At 39.0% G+C, this 24,590-nt stretch overlaps 2 protein-coding genes across 2 annotated transcripts; both read right to left on the reverse strand.

Moving 5' to 3' along the window:
* Nucleotides 1-6,530: 6,530 nt before the first annotated feature.
* Nucleotides 6,531-12,986, reverse strand: LOC131491379 (olfactory receptor 1Q1-like). Its single transcript, XM_058694235.1, is given in 2 exon segments — nucleotides 6,531-7,475; nucleotides 12,714-12,986. Coding segments are annotated over 2 exon segments (1,017 nt in total). The 5' UTR covers nucleotides 12,786-12,986.
* Nucleotides 12,987-23,262: 10,276 nt separating this feature from the next.
* On the reverse strand, nucleotides 23,263-24,195 carry LOC131490958 (olfactory receptor 1361-like). Its single transcript, XM_058693356.1, has one exon. The coding sequence runs from the start codon at nucleotides 24,193-24,195 to the stop codon at nucleotides 23,263-23,265; it is 933 nt and encodes a 310-aa protein (XP_058549339.1).
* Nucleotides 24,196-24,590: the final 395 nt, after the last annotated feature.

Raw genomic sequence — 24,590 nt, forward strand, 5'->3', positions numbered from 1 at the left:
AGCAGGGTTGTTTTAGAGAATTGTAGAAAGAAATGTGTGGAATATGCCAGAGTTTGGGAAAGTGAAGTTCTAGGAGATGTTATGGTAAGCCCCAACTCTGCCAATCTTGGTGTTTTGTTCAGAAGCTTAATATTAAATCAGCATGATTGGGTGATGTTCTCCAACTATATTCAGGTCATCAAAACAAAATGTTGGGTTTACCTAGGGCTGGAATTTTGCCAGGTAGAGCAAAATGAGACGATAGAACTAAGGGTGTTTGTAAGAAGATGGTTACAGTTCTGGACCATAAAATATATTCTTGTTAAGGTGGGAAAGAAGAGCATGAATGAAGTGATGGATAATGAAAAACAATCTCAAGCAATGGTAATCTCAGCAGTGTCAGAGAGTGGATGGAGTTGGAGATCTGAATTAAGTCAGGTGAAAGAGCTTGTAATAGCAAAGTCTAAGATATAACCATATGAGTGGGTGGCTGAGATGAGGTGAAGGAAAAGATTGCTGGAGCTAAACAGGGTAGGAATGGAGAATCCAAGTTGCTAGATAAACCATTTGTATGGATATTGGTATTTCCAAATGTGAGAATTAAATAGTGGTGGAGACAGAGAATCAGATGCTAAAGTCATCAAGGAGTGAGGAAGGAACACTAGAAAGATTTTTTATTTTATTTATTTTATTTTTTAAATAAGAATTTTATATATTTAAGGTGTACAACATGATGGTTTGGTACAGACATACATAGTGATGTGATTACTTCAGTCAAGCTAATTAACATATCATCTCCTCACATAGTTACCATTTGTGTGTGTGTGTGTGCTAAGCGCACCTGGAATCCAATCTCTTAGCAAATTTTCAATAGGCAGTGCAATATTATTAACTATGTTTATCATGCTGTACATTAGATCTCTAGACTTCATACTTATCCTACACAACTGCAACTTTGTATCTTTAAGCAGTATCTCCCCATTTCCCCCAACTCTCTGCCACTGGTAACTTCTGTTCTACTGTCTGCTTCTTAAGTATTTGATTCTTTTAGATTCTTTTATATTAGGAGACATCATGCAGTTTTGTTTCCTTTCTATGTCTGGCTTATTTCACTTAGCATAAGGTCCTCCAAGTTCATCCATGTTGTTGCAAATGACTAGATATAATCTTTTAAACCCGAATAATATTCCGTTGTATATACATACCCAAATTTCTTTATCCATTCATCTGTTGACAGACGCATAGTTGGTTTCCATATCTTGACTATTGTCAATGATGCTGCAATGAACATGGGAGTGCAGATATCTCTTCTGGGCACTAGTTTCTTTCCTTTGTGTGTATACCTGGAAATGGAATTGCTGGATCATGTGGTAGGTCTATTTTTAAATTTTTGAGGAACTTTTCATACTGTGTTTTCCATAGCAGCTGTATCATTTTACATTCCCATCAACAGTGTAGAAGAGTTTCAGTTTCTCCTCATCCTTGCCAACACTTATTATTTCTTGTCTTTTTGATAATAGCCATTGCAATGGGTGTGAGGTGATATCTTATTGTGGTTTGATTTGCATTTCCCTGATGATTAGTGATATTGAGCACTTTTTCATATACCTGTTAGTCACTTGTATGTCTTCTTTGGGAAAATGTCTATTGTGGTCCTTTGCTCATTTTAATAGGAATATATGGTTTCATTTGCTTTGTTTTTGCTATTGAATTGTATGAGTTCCTTATATACTTTGGATAGTAACCCCTTATCAAATATATGGTTTGCCATTGTCTTCTTCCATTCCATACATTGCCTTTTCATTTTGTTGATTCTTTCTTTTGCTGTGCAGATACTTTTTAGTTCATGAAATCCTGTTTGTCACCTTTTGATTTTTTTGCCCATTCTTTTAATGACATATTGGAAAAAAAAAAAGGTTTCCAAGGGGCACCTGGGTGGCTCAGTTGGTTAAGTGTCTGACTTTGGCTCAGGTCATGATCTCGTGGTTTGTGAGTTTGAGCCCCACATCAGGCCCTGTGCTGACAGCTTAGAGCCTGGAGTCTGCTTCAGATTCTGTATCTCCCTCTCTGCCTCTCCCCTACTCATACTCTGTCTCTCTTTCTCTCTATCAAAAATAAATAAACATTAAAATTTTTTTTAAAAAAAGATTACCAAGATCAATGTCAAGAAGGTTTTTCTCTATGTTTTCCTCTAGGAGTTTTATGGTTTCATGTCTTACATTTCAAATCTTTAATCTATTTCAAGTTAATTTTTGTGACTGGTGTAATTTAGGGGTCAGGTTTCATTCTTTTGGATATGGATATCCAGGTTATCCAACATCATGCATTCAAAAGAGTATCCTTTTCTGAGAACAAACTGAGGGTTGATGGGGGGTGGGAGGGAGGGGAGGGTGGGTGATGTATTGAGGAGGGCACCTTTTGGGATGAGCACTGGGTGTTGTATGGAAACCAATTTGACAATAAATTTCATATATTAAAAAAACAAAACAAAACAAAACAAAACAAAAGACTATCCTTTTTCCTTTGTGTGTTCTTGGTGCCTTTGTCAAAGAGTAGTTGACTATATGTGCTTGGGCTTATTTCTGGGCTCTCTATTCTTTTCATTGGCCTATGTGTCTGTTTTTATGCTAGTACCATACTGGTTTTGATTACTGTAGCTTTGTAATACAGTTTAAAATTAGGAAATATGATGTCTCCAGCTTTCTTCTTTACCAAGATTGCTTTGGCTATTTGGGGTCTTCTCTTGTTCCATAAGTATTTTAGAATGTTTTTCTGTGAAAAATGCCTTTGAAATTTTTATAGGGATTGTGTTGAATCTGAATATCCCCTTGGGTAGTATTGGTATTTTAGCAATATTAATTCTTCCAATCCATGCACGTGGTATATCTTTCTATTTATTTGTGTCTGCTTTAATTTATTTCATCAGCATTTTACCATTTGTAGTGTACATATCTTTCAACTCCTTGGTTAAATTTATTCCTAAATATTTTATTCTTTTTGATGCTGTTGCAAACGGGATTGCTTTCTTGATTCCCTTTTCAGATAGTTAAGTGTTGGTGTAAAGAAACACACACCTTTGGGAGATAAAGAGTACAGTATTTATAATTACACTGAAACAATAGGAGTAAGTAGCTCTTTTGTGCAAACATATTATCTTCCAGAAATTATTCTCCTTGAAGAGGTCAGCATGAAACAGAGTACAGAAACCCAAGAGAAATGTTAATGGGCTTTCTTGAAGATGGTGTAGGATAGTGTTTAAGGGGATGGATTCTGGAGCCAGATACTATGAATTAGAATCCCACTTTTGTCATTACTTGCTGTGTAATTATTTTCTCAGGCTGTTGATAACCAGTGTTGTAGCTGGACCTACCCCTGTGGTTCTTACTATAAATTGCAAGAGGCCTCAGTAATAAGCACCGGGAAACTTTGAAAAAAAAAAAAAAAGGTTTATTACTCACAGGTCCTGGAAAGCATACAGCATACCTAGGGGCACACAGCAGGTTCACAGGTAGAAAGGGAGCATGAGAGAGCTTGGGCTTGGTGTTCTGTTTTTATTGAGGTAAAATGAGGGGGCCTAGGTTTCACAATTTCATTTTGTGGGCAGATTTAAAACATAAGAGCAGGAGTTTAAAGTGTGGGATGAGAAAAAAACAAACAGCCCAAATAGTTAATTTAAATCAATCAAGATCTCTAAAACAAATGAGCATTCTGTGTGTGTGTGTGGGTGGATAGAAAGTGGCAGTGTGGCTGGCAATGTATTTATTTGAGATAGCCTTTAAAATGGATCCCTCCAAAATCAAAGTTAAGTCAGGCACTTGCATTACAGAAAGAAAAGCCAACTATAGGGCTTACACTAGAATGATCTTTCAGAATGATTCAACTACCCTCTGCCTCAGTTACCCATCTGTAAAGAAGAGAGAAATTGTATCTATAATTTAGGGTTGTTGAAAGGATTTTATGAATAAAATATATGTAAAGCACTCATAATAACGACCAGCTCATGAGCACCATATGTGTGTACATCATCATCACCATCATCATCATCATCAACATCATCATCATCAATAGCATACAAGTGAAAAAAATAATGGGAGAAAAGAACAAACTGCTGGTGGTTAATGGTTTGGGTATCTGTATGTACCTAAAGGTTATTGATGATCTGAGAGTAAGGCCGGGAATTAATCTGCCTTATTCTTTTTATTGACTGCACAGCAGTTCATGGTATGTGTGTAATGTATTGGTTGAAATTTCCTTCAAAGTACTGAAGAAGAGACATTCCCCAAACCTCAGTGGCTTATATCAATAGATATTTATTCCTTGGTCAAAAATTTGCAGGTTAGAAGAGGCAACCGTGCATCAGTCCTGGGTCAAGTTCAGGTCTGCTCTATGTGTTTCACATTCTGAGAGTAAAGCTAAGGGGCTTTAGCTACATGAGATGAGCTTTTTATCTCATGGTGAATGCCAGAGCTCAAGAGGGCAAACCAAATGATCTAAATCCTTTCAAAGCTTTTTATTAGAAGCAGCATTTGCTATGCCTATTCATAAACTGCTAGCTAAAGCCAGCCCAAAGTCAATGGGATGGAGATGTGGATTCTGCCCCAGAAAAGCCATGACAAAGAAAGAAAAGGAAGGAAGAATTGTGAACAGATAATACTGTCTATCTAACTACCAAACAAAATGAACCAGAATTCCATTAGTATACATGAAGATTATTTCTAATTTTTCACTATCATAAACAAAAGTGTATTGAACATAAAATATATTTATTCACTATATATATCCATTATGTGAGATAAACTCCTAGAAGTGGAAGTGTATTATCTAAATACAAAATTTTTCCATAGCATTTCCCAGTTCTTCAATTATTAATGTATTAATTTAGTCTCTTGTCCATTTCTTTACCTGAAGAAAGTTCTTTCCATAGGGACATTTGGGGCTTCTTAGAAGAGGCTACTGTGCTAACAGGTGATGCAAATCATTTGGTAAAGCATAAAGGAGATCAGCCATGGAATTGCCACCTAAAGACACAGAAAGGAGGAAGGTAGGCCAAGAAGGCAGGAAAGACAAAGTAAAAGAAAACAGTATAATCCAGAAGAAAAATATTGGATATGTTAGGTACTTCCTGGAAAGTGTGAAGAACCAGAGTTAAGTAATCAAAAGTTGGTTTCATTTTCTCTGTTATTATCATTTTATATGTGTCAGGGCCTTCTTTACCTTGGAAGACTTTATTATCCTGATGCAGTCAAAGACTCAAGGAGTTTAGCTCCTCAAACCAGTTTCATTGGTGACCAATACTTACATATAGGTTCCAAGAAACCATTCTTCTATCCCATTACACAAAATTACCACAATGTTAGCTCCTTCTCAATTCAGTGCTATAACTGCTCATATCCTACAATAAAACTTTCTACAGTCTGATGGCCTATAAATCAACCTGCCCTTGTAATTTCTGCCCCATGTCCTGGGAGGTCCTTCTCACCTTTTCCTTTCAGAAAGAAACTGGAAACACCCATGAAACCAAAGAACTGACATTTTAATAGACATCTTAGCTCTCGGACCCATTTCTCATTTCTAGCACTGATTAGTTGGCAAATGCCCAGTAATATAGGCAAGTTCCACAAATCAGCTACAGAGAAGATTAGGAGCATGCTGAGACAAAAAGAGTTTAAGTTATCCCTGAATGGTGCAGCTAATAAAGGTTAAGAAAATGCAAGTTGGAGAGCTGTGACAGTGCTTAATTCCTGACCCTAAATAGTAGACATTTGTCATTATGTCTCTCTTCCCATACTGGAGTAGTTCCACCATTTCATTTGTCTTGGTGGGAGGTAGAACCTCTCACCCACTTACAGATAATGAAAGCAGCAATATTGCTTGCCCAGTTTCCTTGAGAACTAGAGCATGGACGCCATGACCAAGTCTTGGCCAGCCACATGGACCACCTTATTTTGAATCTAGATGTGTTGTTACAAAGAACAAGAAGTGGGCAGTTCTTTCTGGAGGTTGTCACATCTGGTTGTCAGGCCTCCAGGGGCTATGCAAATGGCTAGTACTGATAGTGTTGTTGATGATACACGCGGCAGTGAAAAGAGTCTACAGCAGTGACCTCATCAGACCAATTCTAGGATATGATTTTGATTGTGGTTATGACCATATGATCTTTCTTAGTCTTGTTTATTTTATTGAGCCCGGTTGCTTAGCCTTCTTGGAAATTCATGAGTTTCACATACTCTTTTAATAAACTCATTTCCTCCATGAATCAACCAGAATTGGTTTCTGTTGCCTGCATCTAAGAATGTGACAACCTTGTTGTTTAATGGCAGACCCAGAAAACATTCTCAATTATAATTAAGGTTACACAAGTGGCTTACACTAAATACATAGTTTCACGTGCTTTGGAATTAAGGGACAGCTCAGGATAATATTCAATGGGAAAATCTATAATATGTTCCTAATTTAGATATTTCTGAGAAGTTCTAAAGGAAACAGATATGTGAAGGGCAAAACGGTTTCCCCAGAATCATAGATAAAACTGGGAACTGTGTTTTGGGTTTTTATCTAAAGGAAGAAGTCCACATTCTGCTCACCCATTTTCTGAAGGCTCCCTTGACATCCCCATTCCTCAGGCTGTAAATGAAGGGGTTCAGCATGGGGGTCACCACTGTGTACATGACTGTCAGAATGCGACCCTCAGTCACCGAATAGCTGGTAAGGGGCCGGAAGTAGACCCATGTGAGTGTGCCATAGAAGATAGACACCACAGTGAGGTGGGAGCCACAGGTAGAAAAAGCTCTCCATTTGCTCTTGGCCGAGGGGATCTGGAGGACCACTGAGATGATGCGGGCATAGGAGGCAATGATGAAAGCCAGAGCTCCATTGATGACAATAACACCCTCCGTGTGAATCATCAGGGTGTTGAGGTAGGGGCTGGAGCAGGAAATCTTCATCAGAGGGTAGAGGTCACAGAAGAAATGGAGGATCTTGTTATCTGCACAGAAGATTAATTGGCCCATAAGAAAGGTGTGCAGCAGGGCATGAAGATGGGAGAGGATATGGCACAGAGCCACCATCTGTGAACACAGCATTCTGGTCAGGATCATAGGGTAGCGGAAAGGGTAGCAGATAGCTATGTATCTATCATAGGCCATCACAGCCAGAAGGAAGTTTTCCATGGCTGCAAAGCAAATGAAGAAATAGGTCTGGGCTAAGCAGCCCATGTAGGAAATGGCCTTTGTAGGCGAGAAAATGTTCTGTAGCATCTTGGGGACCGTGGTGGAGGTGAAACAGATGTCTGCCAAAGCCAAATTACTGAGGAAGATGTACATGGGGGTGTGGAGACGTGGAGTAGAGATAATCAATGTGATGATGGCAAAGTTCCCAAAAATGTTGATTGCATACATCAGTAGAAAAAGAAGAAAGAGTGGGATCTCCTCTTCCAGGTGGGTAGATATGCCCAAGAGAACAAAATGGGATACACTGGTCCAGCTGTTATTGACCATCTGTTGCCATAAGAACAAACAGGATTATTATTTTTTTATTGAGGTATATAATTGGCATATAATATTATATTAGTTTCAGGTATACACCATAATGATTCAATATTTGTATAAATTGCAAAATGGTTGCCACAATAATTCTAGTTAATGCCCATCCCCATACATAATTATAAGTTCTTTTTCTTGTGATGAAGACTTTTAAGATATACTCTCTTAGCAACTTTCAAATAATGCAGTACAATATTATGAACTATGCTAAAAATGCTGTACATTACATTTTCATGACTTATTCATTTTTTTTTTTTTTAATTTTTTTTTCAACGTTTTTTATTTATTTTTGGGACAGAGAGAGACATAGCATGAACGGGGGAGGGGCAGAGAGAGAGGGAGACACAGAACCGGAAACAGGCTCCAGGCTCCGAGCCATCAGCCCAGAGCCTGACGCGGGGCTCGAACTCACGGACCGCGAGATCGTGACCTGGCTGAAGTCGGACGCTTAACCGACTGCGCCACCCAGGCGCCCCAGGACTTATTCATTTTTTAACTGGAAGTCTGTACCTTTGAACTCCGTTCACCCATTTCACCCACTTCCTGCCCTCTGCCTCTGGCAGCCACCACTCTGTTCTCTGCATCTATGAGGTGTTTTTTTTCTTCTTTATATTCCTCATATAAGTGAGATCATATGTATTTGTTTTTCTCTGTCTGATTTATTTCACTTAGAATAATGCCCTTAAGGTCCATCCATGTCATTGCAAATGGCAAGTTTTCATTCCTTTTTTTATGGCTGGATAGCATTCGTGTGTGTGTGTGTGTGTGTGTGTGTGTGTGTGTGTGTGTGTGTATACATGCCACATCTTAAGCCATTCATTCATCCATGGACATTTAGGCTGTTTTCATGTCATGGCTATTGTAAATAATGCTGCAGTGAACATAAGTGTACATACATTTTTTTGAATTTAGTATTTTTGTTTTCTGTGAATAAATACCCAGAAGTGGAATTGCTGGACCATATGGTAGTTATAATCTTATTTTTTTAGGAAGCTCTGTACTGTTTTCTAAAAAAGGATTATTTTTATAGATTTGAACATTTGAGAAGCCCGCTTAGTTACTATCACTTTTGTGCTCCAATATAAACTACACACGGTGTTGATAGACAGATCAAGGACTTAATTCTTTTCCAAAATAACGAGGTGTGGATTTTTCATTATCATCAACATCACCACTACTACAAATTGTACAGATTCACCAGTTTTAAAAATTAGAAAACTAAGGCATGGAAAGTTTAAGCTTTTTTGTTTGTTTGTTTTGTTTTGTTTTGCCCATAAAGGGAAAAATCTGAATTTAAAGTCATGTTTATTGGGCTCCAAAGACTATGCTAGTGATACCATATAACATGACTCCTCAAATTAAAACCAAGGCACCTTATACATGGTAATAAGACCTCTTGATGGGCTACATAACTGAGAAATCCACCTACTAAAAGGGTTTCATAAGTTATTTGGTCCAACAGTTTCTATTTTGAGGAATGCGTATCCCTGGTGGTACCCAAAGACTTCTCAAAGAATATACAGACACGTTTTAGGAGAAACAGTTTCCAGATTCTCAGCTTCTATGTTTCTCTTTTCTGAAATCATTTTGTCATCAAGATTACTTGAACCTTATGCATTATTCTGTCTTTTGTCTAACAAATGAAAGACATATTTTCATTCATCCCAAATCTTACTAGATGCACTGACTCAAGATAGAAAACCTCAAAGAAGTCAAATGAAGGAACAATCAGAATATGAATAAAATGAATGACTTTAATAACCAATAGCAAATCCTTTTTTTTTTAGATAAGGGATTTCTAATCTTTTGCTCTCAAAAAAACTGAAGGAGACTTAATCTAATTGTCAGCACACCATTAAAAATAATTTTTGATAATATGCAACACTAGTTTCAGTCCTATTGGACAGTGTTTGGCCCTTTGGAATCTCACAGAACAAGTTTATTCTTCAACATGAAAGCCCTTAAGAAACTAAACATCAGTCAAAAAAGGCAGACGGTGCAGTGGTGAAAAGCCCAGACACTGGCCTGGGATCCCGGCTCTTTCATTTAACAGCCTTATGATCTTGAGAAAGTCACTTATCCTCTTTGAGCCTCAGTTTCCTCATCTCTAAAATGGGGGTGTTAACAGCACATCACTCATGAAGTTGTGTTTATGAGGATGAGGTGAGAATTCCTGGTTTTTGGTAAGTGCTCAGTAAATGCTGGCAATTAAGCCTATCAATTTTTCAGTCCTGTTCTACTGGTCTCCAGGTTTTTCTGGGAGTGAGTGTTTCTGTCATCCAGGTCTCTCTACAGCAAACCTACTCCACACTGTCACTGTCATTAAAATTTGGTTCCCAGAACTAAGCAAAGTGCTGTGTGTCTGGCCTTTCCTCACAGGGTTGGCATAATGATCTGGGCTGGTCATAAATCATAGCTTTTGGGGAGGAAATCAGAGCTGGCAGTGCACAAATGAGCTGTGTCCATGCCTAAACCCAAGAAATCTTAAACTTCACAATTAGACTATTGGGAGAAAAAGTATGAACTAATTAAGAACAGCCTCTCTGTAAGGCACTTGTACATACATTATCTCATATAATCATCAGAGCTATTCTGAGACACTTCAGCTGCTACAGTCACTCTTTGCATCTCACAGACGAGGAACCAAAGCTTAGGGAAGTGACTTGCTGAGCATAACTCAGTGTTAAGTGGTCACCTTATGTCTGGATACCGTGAGTTCTCCAAATGTCCAACTACATCACACTGCCCACTTGGTTTACTTAGCTTCTTGCCCCTTAGAAATGGATTTATTCACCTCTGCTGGCCTATCTGCTTTTATATTTCTAACTAAAGGATGTCACCATGATACTACTCAAGAGAGTGAACATAAGACTTTTCAATTATAAAAATGTGGAAATTCATAATATGCTATAGACTTATTCTGAATTGGTTTCATTATGGAATGATGATGCATGCGATCTAAAAGTTGTAGCCACTCATGTATTGAGCCCTTTCTACAAACCAGGTATTGTTCTAAGAGCTTTACCTATGTGCTTTTCATTTGGTGACCACAGAAATTATGTGACGTAGGTATTATTATTTCCATTTTATAGATGAAAACATTGAAGCTCAAAGGGGTTCTGTGACATCCTCGAAGTCACAGAGTTAATAAATGGTAGAACTGGAATTTGAATTCAGTTCCATCTATCCTCAGTGTCCATGCTCTTAACCACTGGGCTATGCTATCTCTTAAACATTCCCTAACTATTCCAGTTTCTATGTTTCTCTTTGTTTCTTCCTTTCCCACTGTGCTATCTTGTGACTTTGGCCAGTGATGGGTGTCTACCACGTTTCTTTTCTAGTTTAACTCCCATTTTAGAATTGGAGAATAGATATTATTCTCATTTTCAGATCATTAAATTAAGAACCAGAAGGATGGATTAATGTCCCCAGGGCCACTAAACATAGGGTTGGATCACAGAGCTAACTCAGAAGTAATGCTCTTTCTGTCCCAGCTCGCCCATTTAGGATCTATGTTTTATTCTCATCCTGCACTTCCATCACCTAACTAGTCTGTCACTGTAACTGGACCCTCCAAATAGGAGCAGGTGGCCCTGAGTTTATGGTTTAGGAAATGTGAGATGTTTCCTCTCAGTTCCTCTCAGGGAGGTTGTAAGAAGGGAATGGTCTCTACTGGACAGTTAGCAGGCTATGGCTGCTACCTGGGGTAATGCCCATAAAGCTCCTGTGGCAAAGCTGCTCATAAGAATGGAGAAAGCCCCAGAAGCAGTTGGAAGGTGGGCTGCCCTGAACCTTGGAGTCCTCCTCATTTTCCTTATAGCTCCTGGAGATTATCCTGCCTGATGAATAGTGCAGCATATCGGCTCCCTATGGGCAGAGGAGAATAATGTGGTGTGGAAGGGTGGGAAGCCAGGAATGCGGAACTACTAGAGAAGAAACTTGCTTTTTTTTTAGTTTATTTATTTATTTTGAGAGAGAGAGAGAGAGAGAGAGAGAGAGAGAGAGAATGAACAAGAGGGGGAGGGGCAAAGAGAAAGGGAGAGAATCCCAAGCAGGCTCTCTGCTGTCAGCACGGAGCCTGATGTGGGGTTTGATCTCACAAACCATGAGATCATGACCTGAACAAAAATCAAGAGTTGGAAGCTTAATGAATGGAGCCACTTGGGCACCCCATGACTCTTGCTTTTTAAAAGGATGTGGATGGAGAAAAAGTAGTGTAGTGTGTGAGAATGGTCTTAATCCAGGAACCAAAAGATTTTGGCTTTGGTCCCAAATTGGCCATGAAAATTTTTCTGGAGACCTTAGGAAAATCACTTCATTTTGGGTTCCCCAGTTTCTTCATCTGGGAAATGGAAAAAGTAATACCTGCTTTCAATACAGAGCCTTCGTAAAACAACAACAACAACAACAACAACAACAACAACAACAACAACAACAACCACCAGCAGAAGGGACCATGGACATAGAAGCCCTATTAACAAGTCCTATGAAACAGTGCAGAGTTGTTTCTTTTAAACTCCTGTAGGAATTCTATCACAGAAGAGGTCCCCACAACTCCTGACAGATCACAAACTTTCCTGATAATAAGAGTTGCCTCTTTCCAAAGTAACCTTTATAAATAGTCTAAGAAGCACCTGGATAACAGGACTTACTCTATTTTCTGAGTTTCTCAGTTTGATCATTAGTTCCTAGAAGTGGAAAGAAAAGTCTTGGTCCATTTTTAAGAGAAGACAAAGATGATGACCATGTCCAGGGGTTCACTGTAGGATCATCCAATCCTGACTACCCATGAATACCTCCCCAAGTGATTGAAACTTTCTGGCACTCCATCACATATTTTCTCTTTGACTCAGGAAAAGTTCCCTGAAAGGAAATACTCTTGACTGTGTAAATCATTTGGGCTCTTTGTGTTTGTTTGTTTGTTTGTTTGTGGCTAGGTTTTCATAAGGGAAGGGAGAGTCCATGAAGACATAGCATGTGTGAGGGTGGCATAAGGAAGAGGCACTATGAAAGGAAAGAAAGAGAAAAAGAGAAGAAAGAGAGTCAAAGACAAACCTCACAATGTGCACACTGCTGCAAAGGATCCAGTTTGGGAAAGGTGCTCATCCCTCCAGAAATTGCAGAGAGCCTAGAGAGGAATTGCCTGAACTGCTCAGAAACTGCTGTTGGGTATGCAGTCCCGAGTGCAGAGACTCACCTATTGGGAGCCTCTGACTGGACTGGAGTCGGTTGGGCTTGGCACTTCCTTCCTCCCTCAGGCAGCATGTGTCATGATGTCTTTTTCTGACAGTGGCACAGAGCTATCCACTCCGGGAGGAGAGAGGAAGTTGCCCAACCTAGAAGAGAGGAAGGCATCAGGAAGGAGTTGAAGAGGAAGAGCAGCCAGCCTTGTGGGGGTTCTTCTGCTGGTCAGGGGCAGGAAGGCATGTCTGGGAAAGGGACTGGAAGGTTTTATCCATGCTCCTACATGATTCCATGGTTCTCACTGGCACAGAGCCCCAAGTGTGTCATCGTCCAAATTTGCTGCCATCTCTGGGGAATGGGGCTAACAAGGCAGTTCTTCCAATATTAGCGTCAGTGACTGCCTGTGGTTTGGCATATGATCCTGGGAGAGTGGCCAGGACCTGAGAGATCAGCCTGGACATGAGGTTCTCTGACAAGGACTCCAAAATTGGACTCTGAGAAGAAAGCCCACAAAAACTTAGATATGGTCAAGGCGTGGATGGGGTGTCTCACTACCCTGAATACTTAAAAATGTAGCCTCTTGTTTTATATTTCATTTAAATGGTACACTCTTATTCAAAAATATTTAGCAGTGAATGAAGTATCAGGTGAAAAATGAGAGTCTAGGAGTAATTGCTATTAATGTTTTGACATGTCCCATCCAAACACTTTCTTATGCACATATGTACAATTTTGTTTTTACAAAAATGGGATCATTTGTTCTTGAACTTTCTTTGTTTCTCTCATCAATATATCCTAGATGTTCTATGTCACCATTGGACCTACCTTGTTGTTGTTATTTAAAAGACTTTTTAAATGTTTACTTCTGAGAGAGAGAGACAGGCAGAGTGTGAGCAGGGGAGGGGCAGAGAGAGAGAGGGAGACACAGAAGCAGAAGCAGGCTTCAGGCTCTGTGCTGACAGCACATGGGGCTCGAACCCACGGATTGCAAGATCATGACCTAAACCAAAGTTGGACACTTACTGATTGAGCCACCCAGGTACCCCATTACCTCGTTATTTTAAAAAAAATATTTAATACATTATTAGATGGGCCACAAATTATTGTAGTCTTTACTCATGCCATGTATCTCATTTTTGGGGGCACTATTAAAAAAGCAATGCTACATGGACATTCCTTTACAGATATCTTTGTGTACATATATTTTTCTAGAAATGGAAGTGCTAGATGAAAGTATATGTGAATTTTTAACTTCAGTTGGTACTATAAGATTGTCCTTCAAAAAGTTTCAGCCAATTTATACAGCCTCCAAGAGCATATGAAAGTGTCCTTTTCCACACAGCCTAACACACTGTATGCAAACTCTTTACTGTCTCCCAGTCTGATGATGGAAAAAGAAACAATACTTTATTGTAGCTTTACTTTTTATTTTTCTAATTTCTGAGGGAACTTTTTTTGTATTGTTTTTGACAGTTTTAGGGTTTCTCTTCTTTGAGTTTTCTTTTTTTTTTAATTTTTTTTAAACGTTTATTTATTTTTGAGACAGAGAGAGATAGAGCATGAACGGGGGAGGGTCAGAGAGAGAGGGAGACACAGAATTTGAAACAGGCTCTAGGCTCTGAGCGGTCAGCACAGAACCTGATGTGGGGCTCGAACCCACAAACTGTGAGATCGTGACCTGAGCTGAAGTCGGATGCTTAGCCGACTGAGCCACCCAGGTGCCCCTCTTCTTTGAGTTTTCCAACTATATCCTTGCCCATTTTTTTCTCTGTGGTTGCTCTGAGTTTATTATGAATTTGTAGGGATTATAGTGTGCTTAAATATTCTGTTATGTTTTCCTTCTTGATCTAACTCATAACTCTCTAACTGTTCTTAGTGTGCAGCTTGGATAGATATTTTCCCTTTTATGTATGCTCTCTCCATTCTGGGAACAACACAAGTCATTCATTTCCCTAGAAACAGAAATGGGACATTCTTATCAGCTCTCATGTCAGCCTGTTCTCAAACATCTGAAATTCACATGGACACAGACATCATTGAATGCACATAGTTGGCAATCATAATAGGTAACATATGTTGAGTATATACTATGTGTCAGGCATTTAAAGTGTTCAGATGCAAGTGATGAATCACTAAATTCTATTCCTGAAATCATTATTACTGTATATGTTAACTAATTGGGATTTAAATTAAAAAAAAAAAGTTTATAGAATGGAAAACCAAATCAAACCAAAACAAAACAAAAAAACAAACAAAAAATAAAGTACTCAGATGCTTTTGTGTCAGTTAATCCTCTCAAGGGCCATATGAGTTACCTCAATGTTCATTGTGGCATTATTCACCATAGCCAAGATATGGAAACAACCTAAGTGTTGTCACCAGATGAAAGGGTAAAAAAAAAACCATATGGTATCTATACACCAAATGGAATATTACTGAGCCATACAAAAGAAGGAAATCCTTCCATTTGTGACAACATGGATTAAGCTTGAGGGTATTACGCTGAGTGAAAAAAAGACAGAGAATACTACTACTATGTGATCTTGCTTATATACGGAATCTAAAAAAGCCAAACTCATAGAAACCAAGAGTAGATTGGTGGTTTCCAGGGGCTGTGGCAGGGGTGGTGGAGAGAAATGGGGAGAAGTTGGTCAAAATGTATACATTTCCAGTTATTAAGATGAGTAAGTTCTAGGGATATAATGTTCAGCATGGTGACTATAGCTAACAATACTGTATTGTTATTGTCATTGTATTGTTTAAAATATACAACAGTACACAAGAGTTGTTGTGTATTTTAAAGTTGCTAAAAGTGCAGATTTTAAGTATCCCCCCCACACACACACACAAAAGGCAACTATATGAAATAGTGGATATATAAACCTTACTGTGGTAATCATTTCACAATATATATGTATACCAAGTTATCAAATTCTACACCTTAAACTTACACAGAGTTGTAGGTCAATTATATCTCAATGAGTCTGGAAAAAATAAACAATAAAAAAGCTTTTAATGGGAACAATTAAATTATAGTGTTTGGGCACAGATGTGTATGTGGTCATATTAAAAGGGAAATCAAGGAAGTAATTAACATAAAAAGTAAGAATAGTGGTATTTTCATAGGAGAGAGAGAATAGCACTTTGAAAGAGGCACAAAGGCAATTTCTGGAAAGCTGGCAATGATCTATTTCCTGAACAGGCGGTAGATACCTATGGTTTGCCTTGTGAGAAATCATCAAAGTGTAAAAACAAAAATTAGAAATTAAAATAAATTTTTAAAAATTTCAAAAAAGTTTAAATAAACATTCCAAATAGAACTCACTTATTCATTAATTTCTATATTTATTTCTTCACTCTTTTATTTAGCTAAATCCTATGGGATGCAGGAATGGAATAAGACAGAGCTCCTCCTTTCATAGAACTTAAAAGTGTAGAAGATGTTATATACTAGACTACAAGCGCCATGAAGGGGCTTGGTGTGCTTTGTTCTTCACCCAGTCCCAGTGTCAAATGGAGTGTCAGACACCTCATAGGAACTTAGTATATATTTGTAGAATGGGTGGAGGAATAAGTAAGTAATTTCTGAGGAAATTACTTATTGAAATACTATTGAGATAAGTGCATTGAAAGAGAAATGGGGATCAGTTCTAGCAGTTTTTTGATGGAATGTTTTGGGTTTTTCATATGGAGTATCATGTCGTCTGCAAAGAATGAAAATTTGACTTCCTCCTTGCTGATTTGGATGCCTTTTATTTCTTTGTGTTCTCTGATTGCAGAGGCTAAGACTTCCAATACTATGTTGAATAGCAGTGGCGAGAGTGGACATCCCTGTCATGTTCTTGACCTTAGGGGGAGCTCTCAGTTTTTCCCCACTGAGGATGATGTTAGCCGTGGGACTTTCATATATGGCTTTTATGATCTCGAGGTATGATCCTTCTACTTTCTTGAGGGTTTTTATCAAGAAAGGATGCTGGATTTTGTCAAATGCTTTCTCTGCATCTATTGAGAGAATCATGTGGTTCTTGTCCTTTCTTTTATTGATGTGATGTATCACATTGATTTGTAGATATTGAATCAGCCCTTCATCCCAGGTATAAATCCCATTTGATCATGGTGAATAATTATTGTAATGTGTTATTGGATCCGGTTGGCTAGTATCTTGTTGAGGATTTTTGCATCCATGTTCATCAGGGAAATTGGTGTGTAGTTCTCCTTTTTAGTGGGGTCTTTGGTTTTGGAATCAAGGTAATGCTGGCTTCATAGAACGAGTTTGGAAGGTTTCCTTCCATTTCTATTTTTCGAACAGCTTCAAGAAAACAGGTATTAGTTCTTCCTTAAATGTTTGGTAGAATTCCCCTGGAAAGTCATCTGACCCTGGACTCTTGTTTTTTGGCAGATTTTTTATTACTAATTTGATTTCCTTACTGGTTATGGGTCTGTTCAAATTTTCTATTTTTTCCTGTTTCAGTTTTGGTAGTGTATATGTTTGTAGGAATTTTTCCATTTCCTACAGATTGCCCATTTTATTGGCATATAATTGCTCATAATATTCTCTTGTTATTGTTTTTATTTCTGCTGTGTTGGTTGTGATCTCTCCTCTTTCATTCTTGATTTTTTTTATTTGGGTACTTTCCTTTTTCTTTTTGATCAAACTGGCTAGGTGTTTATCAATTTTGTTAATTCTTTTGGAGAACCAGCTTCTGGTTTCATTGATCTGTTCTACTTTTTTTTTTTTTTTTTTAGTTTTGATAGCATTGATTTATGCTCTAATTGTTATTATTTTCTGTCTTCTGCTTGTTTGGGATTTTATTTGCTGTTATTTTTCCAGCTCCTTAAGGCATAAGGTTAGGTTGTGTATCTGAGACCTTTCTTCCTTCTTTAAGAAGGCCTGGATTGCTATATACTTCCCTCTTATGACCGCCTTTGCTGCATCCCAGAGGTTTTGGGCTGTGGTGTTATCATTTTTATTGGCTTCCATGTGCTTTTTAATTTCCTCTTTAACTTCTTGGTTGGCCCATTCATTCTTTAGTAGAATATTCTTTAGTCTCCAAGTATTTGTTATCTTTCCAAATTTTTTCTTGTGGTTGATTGCGAGTTTCATAGCATTGTGGTCTGAAAATATGCATGGTATGATCTCAATCTTTTTGTACTTGTTGAGGGATGATTTGTGTCCCAGTATGTGACCTATTCTAGAAAATGTTCCATGTGTACTGGAGAAGAATGCATATTTTGTTGCTTTAGGATGAAATGTTCTGAATGTATCTGTTAAGTTCATCTGGTCCAGTGTGTCATTCAAAGCCATTGTTTCTTTGTTGATTTTCTGTTTAGATGATCTGTCCATTGTTGTAAGTGGGGTGTTGAAGTCTCCTACTATTATGGTATTATTATCAATGAGTTTCTTTATGTTTGTGATTAATTTATATATTTGGGTACTACCACATTTGGCACATAAATGTTTACAATTGTTCGGTCTTCTTGGTGGATAGACCCTTTAAATATGATATAATGCCCTTCTTCATCTCTTGTTACAGTCTTCATTTTAAAGTCTAGATTGTATGATATAAGTATGGCTACTCCAGCTTTCTTTTGTCGACCTTTAGCATGATAGATGGTTCTCCATCCCCTTACTTTCAATCTGAAGGTGTCTTTAGGTCTAAAATGGGTCTCTTGTAAACAGCATATAGATGGATCTTGTTTTATTATCCAGTCTGTTACCCTATGTCTTTTTTTTAATATTTATTTATTTTGGGGAGACAGAGAGAGCTAGTGCAAGCAGGGGAGGGGCGTGCACACACACACACACACACACACACACACACACACACAAACAAACAGAATCTGAAGCAGGCTCCAGGCTATGAGCTGTTAGCACAGAGCCTGATGCAGGGCTTGAACCCACGAAGTGTGGGATCATGACCTGGGCTGAAGTTGGATGCTTAACTGACTGAGCCACCCAGGCACCCCAACCCTATGTCTTTTTATTGGAGCATTTAGTCTATTGATGTTTAGAGTGAGTACTGACAAATATGAATTTATTGCCATTATGTTTCTTCTAGAGTTGGAGTTTCTGGTGGTGTTCTCTGGTCCTTTCTAGTCTTTATTGCTTTTGGTCTTTTTTTTTCCTGTCTTTTCTCCCTTCAGAGAGTCCCCCTTAAAATTTGCAGGGTTGGTTTAGTGGTCACATACTCCTTTAATTTTTTGTTTTTCTGGGAAACTTTTTATCTCTCCTTCTATTTTGAATGACAGCCTTGCTGGATAAAGAATTCTTGGCTGCATATTTTTCCAATTCAACACATTGAATATATCCTGCCACTCCTTTCTGGCCTGCCAAGTTTCTGTGGATAGGTCTGCTGCAAACCTCATCTGTCTTCCCTTGTAGGTTAAGGACTGTTTTTCCCTTGCTGCTTTCATGATTCTCTCTTTGCCTGAGTATTTTGTGAATTTGACTATAATATGCCTTGTTGATGGTCAGTTTTTGTTGAATCTAATGGGGGTCCTCTGTGCTTCTTGGAATTTGATGTCTGTGTCTTTCCCCAGATTAGGAACGTTTCCCATTATGATTTGCTCACATAACTCTTTTACCCACTTTTCTCTCTCTTCCTCTTCTGGAACCCCTGTGATTCTGATGTTGTTCCTTTTTAATGAGTCACTGATTTCACTAATTCTTAAATCGTGCTCTTTTGTCGTAGTCTCCCTCGTTTTTCTGCTTCATTATTCTCCATAAGTTTGTCCAATATATCACTGATTCACTGGTCTGCCTCATCTATCCTTTCTGCTGTGGCATCCATTGAAGATGGATGCCATTTTTTATTTCATCCTGAGTAGCTTTTACTTCTTTTAACTCTGCAGAAAGGGATTTGAATCTATTTTCAACCCCAGTTAGTATTCTTATTATCATGATTCTAAATTCTGGTTCAGACATCTTGCTTGTATCTGTGTTGACTAAGTCCCTGGCTGTCATTTCTTCCTGCTCCTTCTTTTGGGATGAATTCCTTGTTTCGTCATTTTGAAGGAAGAAAAGGAATTAATAAGGTAAAAAATAATTAAAATTAAAAAATTAAAAACAACACCCCCCCATATAAAAATCAAATAAATGATGCTAGATCCTAGGTGTGTTTTGGTCTGGTTTTTGAAAGGAGCTTGATAGATTAGTGAAAAAAGGGGGAAAAAAGAAAAAATGAGAAAAACAAGAAAAAGGAAAACGTTTGAAAATTTTTAAAAATGAATACAATGAAATAGAATAAAACGAAATGATGGAAGTAAAAAAAAGAAATGAAAAAGAGAAAAAAAAGAAAATTGTATAGATGGACCAGCGAACAGAGTGAAATACAATGGAAATTGCATTGTTTTCCCCTATAAGTCAAATTATGAAGCACCTTATAGTCCATAAACTAAGTAGGCAGAGAGACTTATGGTGTTCCTGAAGAGCAAGGTTGGCCCAATTGGGCGGGGCTTAGTGTAAAGTCTCCATTCTCCACTAGATGGCACTGCTGAGCTTACTGGGGTGGATTGCTGTGGCACTTGTAGGTGTGTATGCGCATGCACGGGAGGGGTGAAAATGGCATCACCCAGCTACCCAGTCTCTAGTATCAGAACTCTGTTCTCCCTGATCAGCAGTCGTGCACCTGTCCTTTGTCTCTGGCTTCCATCCACTCCCCGCTTTTACACTGTCCATGACCAAGTTGTCAGGTTGCCAGGTGGCACCTCCCTCCTGAGTTTTATCTCAGATGCAGCTGTGTTTCCCAACCCCTCACTTCTGAGGGATTGTGGCTTTGATCTGCTCAGATCTTCTGGGGGAGAGTCTCACCAAGCAATGGCTGGGTGCCAGCCACACCCAGGAACATTTGTGGGACTGTACTGCTGCTGATGCCCAGAGGCTACAACTGGGTGCCAGCCCGCCCCAGAAAAAGTTCACATGATTGTGTAGCAGCAGCGTTTCAGGGATTATGGAAAATCACAACACACATCTGGCACCAGTCTTCACTCTTAATGACCTTGTTTCAGCACCAGCAAATGTGGTTGTTCTCCAGGGTCTGCTGGCACCTTTGCCTGTGTGTTGGGGGGGAACACATGCCTCTACCAAATGTCCTCCCAGCAGGGGAACAGCCTCTTCCTGTGTGGCCCAAGGACCCCCACATCTCACTCAGCTCCTGGGGATTTGCCCTTCTCACCAGAGCACTGCTAGGTATGGAGCTGTGGAGTTTCAGACTCTGCACTCCCCCTGTTTGTAGAGTCTTAATGGAATTTAAGCCCTCTCATTTCTCCTTCCTCCTTTTTAGTTCAGTCCCTGTGGCTGTTTTCACTTTTCCACTTTCTCTCCAGCTGCTTTTGGGGGGGGGGCGCTTTTCCCATATTCTCCCCCCATCTCAGTCCTCTCTCCACAAGCAAAAACAGCTCCCTGCCCTCTGTGGCTTCTCTCTCCCCCCATTCACCTCTCTGTGCCACATACCTGCTGAGTTCTGTGGTTCAGGTTGTGCAGATTGTTGTGTTAAACCTCAAATCAGTTTTCTAGCTGTGCAGGATGGTTTAGTGTTGCTCTGGCTGTATTTCATGAATGCGAGATGCAAAAAAAAAAAAAAAAACAAAAAAAAAAACTTTAATGCTGTTCTGCCATCTTGGCTCCTCCCCCCAGAGCAACAACTATTATAAAGTATATGATTCAATTGGCTGACTGATTAATCAGCAGGGGAGGGGTCAAGCTGACAAGACCTACAACAATGCCAAAAGCAGCTATGAAAACAGCAGCAGCTGTGTGACAACAGGGGCAACAGCTATTTTTTGAGTCCCTTCTGTCTGTTAGATATCATGCTAAGCACTTTAATTACATTTTTTCATTTATTTTCTATTTTTAAAAATTATAAAAATTCATATTATCACCTCATTATTTCAAACAAGGAGATCCAGAGGTGTTAAATAACTTACTGTAGACTCACCCAGCTCCTACATGCTGGGGCTATGATTTTCAGATTGTTGGAGGTGTTTGGGGGAGCCCAATAAATGGGCTACTACTTTCCCAGTTGGGTTCTAAATCAATTAATGAATAAGACAAGGACAAAGAACAGACAGGAGCCAAATCACCACTTTACTACAGATGATGTCTAGGTTGAAGACATGACTTGAGGTGAGAATCTGCATGCTTTTCTGGCCAACTCCAGAAGCAGGTATTGCTGGATTAGGGAGAATTCCCAGGTGTATAAGTGGCTGCTTTGCTCTTAGAGATACATAGCAGAGCGCATGCTCCCTGTAAACAGGGCTGGTTCTCAATAAGAAAAGGGATGGTCTGAACTGAGTGTGCCCAAATTTATGTTCTGGGGAAGGATGAATAAAGGAAGAAACTGGGCAGTTGTTGTGCAAATTGAATCTCATCCATATGGAGGTACAGGTCAAGCCAGGTGAAGAAATATTCCTCCCAACACTAGTGCACCGTTCCGTGTATATTAAGCCAACCTTTGGTAATCCTAGTGAAGCAAATAGGAATTACATAATTACTGGAAGAATTCTCCTTAATTCATTTTCCACCTCCATCTTCAAAGACCTCCCAAATATTTATGCAAGAAAGCAGTTATCTAGAAGATCCTTCATGAATGACATGAAGATTGGAAACAGGGCTTCCAGAGTGTGAATGATTGAAGGTTGTCCTAACAGACAGAGGGAGGTCCTAAGATTGATCAAGGTAAATAAAAGAACTGAAGATTTAGATTCCATAAACATTTATTGAGTATTTACTGTGATCCAAGTAAGCTTATGTATTATTTATTATTTATTATTTGTTACTCTTATGATATAGGTGTTTTACCAGCTTTAAAGATAAGAAAACCAGAACTCAAAGAGGAAGAATGTTCCCCAAGTTACAGAGTGTGAAAGTGGAGGACTTTTGGTCCTGACTAGAAACTTCTGACTTCAAATCTTTAGTTCTTGTCACAATAACATTAAATATTATTGGAAGTGGAGTATATGCCTGTAGAGTCTTAGACCAACACAATTCAATCACTTTATTTTATCAGAGACATCAAGCGATTATCCAGCTGTCACACAGTTCATTTATGGCAAAGCCATCCTTGGAACCCAGGACTTAAACTAACGCCCCATTATGGCATTTCTATAGAACACTGTCTGTTTAAATATAAAGTACCAGATTATTTCCTTTGTATTTCTTGTTACCAGAAATAATGAATCCTATATTCTTGAGCTAAAGGGGTCTTCCATAGTTCTAAGTTGAACTAAACAAAATTTTGGGCTTTCAGTCTCATTTTATAAGTGTACAAGTCCCTCCACCCACAGGCTTCTCTTAGCCACCAGTAAAAATAACAAGAGCCATTTTGATAGTGGATAATAAGCTTCTCAGAGACTGGGAACTTCACAAAGATGATCTAAGGTTACTGATATCACTGGTCCCTCCCTGTCCTCAGTGTTAATCAGTACTTTGAAATATAAACATAAGAAACAAAGAAGTTTCAGGTTCAGGGAAGCTACAGTGGTTAGACTCTCAGGCGGCCAATTTCAACTCCCAGTTCTGAGTCTTGGATTCAGGACCCTGAGATCCTGAGAAAGAATGTTAGAGTGTTTTTCTTCTGAGTAGTTTTCCTAGAGCCCCCTTCATATCCCTGTTTCTTAGGCTGTAGATGAAGGGGTTCAGCATGGGGGTCACCACTGTGTACATTATTGAGAAGACTCTATTCTTTCCACCTGAGGGGGATGATGGAGGACGTAAATAGACACCAATAGCTGTGCTATAAAACAGAGAGACCACAGAGAGGTGGGAGGTGCAGTTGGAGAAGGCCCTTTGCTTACCCTTTGGGGAACTGATTCTTAGGATAGCCAATGCAATATAAAAGTAAGATGTAAGGATGCAGATGAAGGGTCCAATTAGCAGTGTTCCTGCCACAAGGATGAGCACCAGGTCATTGACATAAGTACTGGAGCAGGCCAGATTCAGGAGTGGGACAAGATCACAGAAGAAATGGGGGATGATATTGGGGCCACAGAAAGAAAGCCTAGTTACCAGGAAGGTATGCACTAGGGCGTGGAAGGTAGTAACCACCCATGACCCAGCCACTAGTAGGACACAGCGTTGGTAGTTCATGATCATGGCATAATGGAGGGGGTGGCTGATGGCCATATAGCGGTCAAGTGCCATCACAGCCAGGAGAAAGTTGTCCAGATCTGCAAACAGGCCAAAGAAATAAAGCTGTGTCAGACACCCACCATAAGAAATCCTTTTACTTCCTGAGCCAATATTATCTAGCATCTTGGGAATTACTGTAGAGATGAAACCAATGTCAGAAAAGGACAGGTTGGCTAGAAAGAGGTACATGGGGGTGTGGAGGTGGAGGTCTGAGGCAATGGCCAGGATGATGAGCAGATTCCCCACCATGGTGACCAGGTACATGCCCAGGAAGAGTCCAAATAGGAGAGGCTTCTGCTGTGGCCACTCAGAGAGGCCCACGAGAAGAAATTCATAGATGTTGGTATGGTTTCTTCTATTCATGTCTGGAATTCTGTATGAAACAAATTTTATTATAAATAGCAAAAAAGTAAAATAATGCTGTAGAAAGTATTTCATATTCCTATTAGAAAAATCATGTGGTTTAGACAATTCTGTTTTGGCAAAGCTCGAATTTATAATTATGCATGTTAAAAAGATAGTTTGTATCAAACTATTTGTAAATTTACAGATTGGTGAGAGCACTTGACCAGCTATCCAGGGCACCTTCAAACTATTCCGGCAGTCTCCATGAAACATGGTTGTACAATGTGAAAAACAAAGTGTGCTCTGATTACACAGATCCCATCAGCATATACTATTTTTCTCACTGAAGAATAATATAATATAATTAAGTAAATAATGTTTTACTTACATTTAAAAGTTAATTAAAATGAAAT

Source organism: Neofelis nebulosa, chromosome 12 (genome assembly GCF_028018385.1).
Source record: "Neofelis nebulosa isolate mNeoNeb1 chromosome 12, mNeoNeb1.pri, whole genome shotgun sequence".
Classification (NCBI taxonomy): Eukaryota; Metazoa; Chordata; class Mammalia; order Carnivora; family Felidae; genus Neofelis; species Neofelis nebulosa.

Bases quoted from the DNA above. Each gene is read 5' to 3' on its own strand.
- LOC131490958 (XM_058693356.1), bottom strand. From the start codon at position 24,195: ATGAATAGAAGAAACCATACCAACATCTATGAATTTCTTCTCGTGGGC.